The sequence below is a fragment of the Leptonotus elevatus genome, chromosome 17 (assembly GCF_054856555.1).
Source record: "Leptonotus elevatus isolate MCC_2025b chromosome 17, RoL_Lele_1.0, whole genome shotgun sequence".
NCBI lineage: Eukaryota > Metazoa > Chordata > Actinopteri > Syngnathiformes > Syngnathidae > Leptonotus > Leptonotus elevatus.
In genome coordinates this window covers 15,317,711-15,323,461 of record NC_141255.1, presented here as the reverse complement: position 1 = coordinate 15,323,461, position 5,751 = coordinate 15,317,711, and the positions used below count along the sequence as shown (strand labels likewise).

The window sequence follows — 5,751 nt, the reverse complement described above, 5'->3', positions numbered from 1 at the left end:
CCAAGCAGGGCGATGCACATACAAAAAAAACGTTCTTTATCTCGTCAGCGCCATTCCACTCCAGGCGGGCTTTCATCACAAAACACAACTGCCCTTTTAATTACGCTTACAAGAAGCCATTAGATGTTACCCAGTCAACAGATGCTATTTGCTCAAATTATCCACCATGAATAAAAAGGCAGAGATCCTTTTTTGTTATTTTTTTGTGTTCAAAGGTGCAAAACGTTTCTGGACGTTACTTGCCATGTACAATTGAAAGGTTGGAAAATCCACCCATTCCTTTGTTGTGTGGTTCAAACATCGGATGTAAAGCAGACCCTTGCATGCTAATTGGTTAGATTGGGAACGATCCTTGATACTTTTCTGGTCCTACTTGAAAGGCCGACTCGCAAACCAGTTTCTTTCCTCGCCATGCCAAGAAATAGGATATTCAAAACCCCACCATAAGCAATCCTGCCCATCTTGGCGCTCGCTTAAACGGTAATGAAAGGCTTGCATATCATCTGCATGGGGCCATAGAATGATCAATGTCCTAAACAAAACAGTAATTGCCAAGCTCATAATGGAAATGGATCCCTAATAGACGTTTCTCATCAGCGGAACCTGCGGCCCGCCGTGCAATTACCTGGAGTGTTTACAAGCCCTTTTTGCCATCATATTTTTTTGTACTCGTGCACCCCGGAATGAAGTCTCTACTTAATGGAATGCTTTTTTTAGGCAGGGTACAAGTCAAGTTAGCATCACCAGAGAAATAGCACTTAGTTTGGGAAATCATCAGGCATGTGCACAGACATTTATGGGAGTAGGTGCTTAAGCTAAAAAAAATAGTTTTTTATATCCGAAATACTTTTGGGGTATTAATGACACAGGTGGTTTTTTTTAGATAGTACTGGAGATAGACCGATATGTTGTTGTTTTTTTCAGGGACAATACCGATGCCGATTATTAGCAGTCAAAGAGGCCGATAACGGATATTTGAAGCCGATATTCATTTTCAGTTAAACAAATAGGGGGGGCGGAGGGGGGTTAATATTGGCGTCAACATTTTGCTAAATGCAAATGCCAATCTTGACTTTGTTGTTAGCATGTTCATTGAACAATTTTCATACTTTTTAAAATGTAATTTATTTTTATTTATTTATTTTTTAATCTTAGACAGTTGACATCCTTTTAAATTTCTAACAAAACTTTCAGGGAGCTTAAAAAGTTAATTGGAAACTTGAGCAAGTGAATACCATAGCTTTCTATAGTTTTATATTCTTTTAGATATTGATAAATAACTAAATAATAGCACTTTTCTCCTCCGGGGCAAAAGGTCAGATGCCATATCCCCACGAGGGGACTATCCGTGCACATGCCTGAATACTGTAAATGTACATAAACACACACACAAAATTGCATTCTCAACATGATATTCGCCATCTGAAATTCAGCGGTATTCCCCTTTCACGCACACCGAGGTTGTATTGGCATTAAAACTTTGATCACGCTGCACACACGACAAGCAAATGTTGTCCCAGTAGCTCCAAAAAAAGAAAGAAAGAAAAGCAAAAAACGTTCAAAAATCACTCTTTATAAGAGCATTCACATAAGTGTCTTATTCTACACCAACTTAGTATCATTTGCATCAATCCCCATTTAAAATAGAACCTTTGATTTGCAGTTTTCATTTAAAGCCCTTTTTTTTTTTTGCACAATAAAAATGGAACCTATCCCAGCTAACGTTGAGTGAGAGGTGGAGTACACCATGGCCGCAACACATATTCAAACCTGGTTCTCGTGACATTGAGGCAGATATATTAACCACTAGGTCACCAAGTTGCCCAATAGAAATCAATTCACATTGCAGAAACATCTTTGACATCAAAATAACCATAAGTGAGTTTCCCCATAGGTATCAAATGAACCATGTTGCAAAATGGAAACTTTCTTTTTTTTTTATTATTATTATTTTTGAAAAAAAAAAAAAAAGCAACAGGTTACACAGTTAACTTTCAGCGTAATGCAATCCTAACTGAAACTGTACTCACATTCGGGACTCCAAAAAGTAAATAAAAGACTCACATACTTACACACCATCTATAATTTACAAAAAGGAACAGAGTAATTGTTTAGAAAAAAATGGCGCGAGAGAGAGAAAGAGAGAGAAGAGAGAAAAACAAAAGGATTGAAAACAATTCATAGAGAGCAAATATCGGGAAAGTAGAAACAAGACTGTGTGCCTTAAATGTCCCCCTTTTTTTGTCTTTTTCTTTTTTTTCTTTCTTTTGTCCTGTTTTTTATTTTTATTTTTTATAAATTGTGCAAGATATCATACTAAGGCTCTGGTCTTGAAGTGTTTGATGCACTCACCCCACACACACTCATTGCCTGTGCTCTGAGCACGCAGTGGGCAGATAAAATTGTAAAAATAATAATATTAATTTTAAAAAAGTGGACATGCATTTCATGTGATTTAAAAAAAGTAACGATAATGCTAATAATAATAATAAATAAATTCCCCTTGCATCCAAAGAATGACTAAATAGGAGTGCATGGAATGAACTAAGATGACAATAGCATTGTAACCATTAAGGCAAGAACACCCGGAGTGGCATCGGTAACAATTATGATGGTGTTGAGGGTACATGGATATGATGACACATTTATCTCCAAATGTCTTTTTTTTTAAGCACAAGTTTGTTCCCAAAAGCATCTTTTCAAAGAAAAATCTGCATTTTCTAATAGGTGACAAGAAAATAACAATGGCAGACACTAATATGGACATATGGAGAAAACTACAAGAGATCCATTCTAGTTGAAACTTGAAAAAACACACTCAGAAAATTCTCCCCGGCCCCTTTTTTTTTTAACCCCCTGTCCCGCCCCTTGTTAAATGAAAAAAAGTTACCACTTACATGAAAACCATTTTATCCTCTGATGATGGTGTAATTCCAACACCTTTGCCTTACTTACAGCGATTTTTGTGTGTGTAGTCTGTTGCAAATTAAAGCATTCATCGTTTAGTTTGGAGAAAAAGGAAGGGGGGGAAAACGTCCAAAAATCTTTACATCTTCTTTTTTGTAGTGCAACTCTGAAAACTGTAAAACATTTCCAGTGATTCCTTAAGAGGTATCATTTCTTTGTCGTATTCTTTTTTTTTTAATCTCTCATTTTCTGGTATTTCACACCTCACAGAATAATGCACCTTGAAAAAAAATGGAATCCAAAGCGTTTTCATTGTCTGCGTTTTTGCTTCTCTGCACGGGCATGGCCTTCCGCGAAACAACAAGGGGCGAACCACGGAGCCCTGTGGTACTCCATCGGCCTCCTTTTTTGGGGGGTTGGGGGGGGGGGGCGATCGATCGTCAAAAGATGCTGGAAAGGAGCAATGAAGAAAGAAAAGCTAGCAGAGAGAGAAAGAGAGAGAGCTGTACAAGAGGAAAAAGCCCAGATCGATGGGGGCCAAAGCGAAGGTAAGGGAGGCGGGGTTAAAAACCCTTCATATAACGCAGTAGGGTTCCCTCGGTAACCTGGATTTTCGGCAGTAGAGGAGCGTGGTGCTGAAGCAGCGCCGCAGCTCCCTGTTGGAGAATATGCAGATGAACGGGTTGACCCCGGCCTGGGCAAAGCTCATCCACACGGCGGCCGTCAGGTAGCCCGCCGGCACCACGGGCCCCCTGGCGAACACCCGCCAGTAGCACGCCACCAGATAAGGCCCCCAGAGCGCCAGGAAGAAAAAGGTCATGATGTAGAACATCCTACTAATCCTCTTCTCCGTTTTGAACTCGTCCAAGACCAGGAGACGCCTGCGGCCCGCCGCGTTGCTGTTCTGCCGGATGCCCAGCAAAGTGGGCGGAGTCGGGCCCCGGCCGAACCCGGCCAGCCAGTTGGCGGCCGCCTGCCCGCTGGCGCCGGGCCCGTGGAAGGTCCAGTTCTGGCTGACGGCGGGCACGAACTGGACGGGCTTCATTTTTCGCCGGTCGTGGACGAAGAAGATGAGCTTGAGGTAAACCAGCTGCGTGGCCAGCAGGATGAGCGCCAGGAGGAGCATGAAGCCCAGTGAGTCGTTGGCCCGGAAGGAGCGGTGCTGGAAGGTGCACTGGTCCTCCTCCTGGATGAAGGAATATGTGCCCACGTCGAGCACGGGCGGGAAGGCCATGGCCACCGACAGCGTCCACACCATGCAGATGATGGCCAGGCACGTCCAGAAGGTCAGCCTCTTGGTGTAGAAGCGGTGGTGGGCGATGGCCAGGTAGCGCGTGACGCTCACGCAGAAGAGCATGAAGGCCGTGTGGAAACAGGAGAGCACGCCCAGGAAGGCGATCACCTTGCACGTCAGCGTGCCGTAGCTCCACGCTGAGCCATTCTTGACCGAGGTGAAGACGAAGGGGAAGCAGATGGCCGAGCGCAGGATGTCGGAGGCGCACAGGTCCAGCAGGAAGTAGTAAGGCGCCCGGTGCAGGCTCTTGTCTTTGACCAGTAGGATGGAGATCAGGAGGTTCCCGACCACGCCGACGCCGATGATGAAGCCCAGGGAGGTCAGTTTGAGGAAGGTGGCGAGAGGAGAGACATTCTGCAAGATGGTGTGGTCCCCTGCATGGCTATAGTTCGCCATAGATGGAGGAGGGATCATAAAGATAAGCGGGGATAGCTTCAGCCTAGTATCATGATCTGGAGGAGGTGGCGACGGCGACGGCGGCGGCGGCGGCGGGGGGAGGCGTTAGATCCATTTGACTGCTGCGGTGGGCTTTGAGGAGGTTTCCGGGCATGTAGGAACCCTCTTCTCTAAGGCATTCTTTGTTCCTTTGTCTCATCACACCTAAAGGAAAGCAAAACGAGGGGAAGAGAAAAAAAAATCATCCGCCTATCAGCCACTCAACCACTGCAATGTCTCTGTCACATTCTATTCAACTGTCTCACATTCGTTTCATTTAAACAGCCACACTGGCGCCTTATTGCATTCAACCTTCTCGCACTTGCAAATGCGCAGTGAAGGAAATGTTTCAAAAGCGACCTTAGTATTATTATTATTATTATTATTATTTGTCTAACGCAAGAGCGAGCAGGACATTGAAAAGCCCCATCCGTAAATAAAATAAAAATAATAAGGCGCTCTCGATCACACCCTACAGCACACACAAGCTGGATGCACATCAAGTCGCATGAAGCCTTCGTGATGAGGTTCCCTTTTTAACCTTAACTGCGATGAGTCCGATTTCATTATCCAAATGAACCTGCACATACTTGACAGCATTGGCATAAAAACGCTCGAGAAAAGCACAATTAGAGCCAACAAAAAAACACAACAGTAGCCTACGTCTGTTGTCTCATAATTGCGAATATATGAAACAATGTCGCGTTTGTCGAGCGGTGTACTTACGGTTTATTTATATCTGAAAATAAAAAGCCTCCTTCGATTGCCACATGAAGCAAAGCAGCTGTACTGGACGGTGAAGCAATCCCAGTGTTTTTGTCACTGTTTAAAACACAACAGCGTCGACGAGACCAGAATCATGTCAAAATCCTCCAGGAACCACAAGAAGAAGAAAAAAAAGAGAAAATTGAAAAAAAATGAACGAGGCGATCACGGGTGATTGTTCCAAACTGTACCTGTTGGTAAAGGTCCGTTTTCACATCCCCTGGAGATTATTTGTCGTGTTTTGTCGCTGGTTTAAAAAAAAAATCCCGATTGTTGCCTGCCCCCCTTTTTTCCACCACGACGAATATCATACAGTAAACGGGGAGCAGTGCGCATGCGCTCTGCATCCC

General features: G+C 43.8%; 1 protein-coding gene across 3 annotated transcripts; it reads right to left on the bottom strand.

Annotated features, from left to right (window-relative positions):
- Window positions 1-1,923: 1,923 nt before the first annotated feature.
- gpr85 (G protein-coupled receptor 85) lies at window positions 1,924-5,751 on the bottom strand. Of its 3 annotated transcripts, none has more exons than XM_086060295.1 (3): window positions 5,593-5,751; window positions 5,363-5,458; window positions 1,924-4,801 (listed from the first exon to the last, which is right to left on the bottom strand). In XM_086060295.1, the coding sequence occupies exon 3, from the start codon at window positions 4,613-4,615 to the stop codon at window positions 3,482-3,484; it is 1,134 nt and encodes a 377-aa protein (XP_085916421.1). In that variant the 5' UTR covers window positions 4,616-4,801; window positions 5,363-5,458; window positions 5,593-5,751; the 3' UTR covers window positions 1,924-3,481. The 3 variants fall into 3 exon arrangements, with proteins under 3 accessions (XP_085916421.1, XP_085916420.1, XP_085916419.1); XM_086060294.1 differs by having other exon boundaries at window positions 5,363-5,506; window positions 5,593-5,724; XM_086060293.1 differs by having other exon boundaries at window positions 5,363-5,743.

What these genes read in the sequence shown, in the direction of transcription:
- gpr85 (XM_086060295.1), bottom strand. Translation starts at nt 4,615, where the DNA reads ATGATCCCTCCTCCATCTATGGCGAACTATAGCCATGCAGGGGACCAC.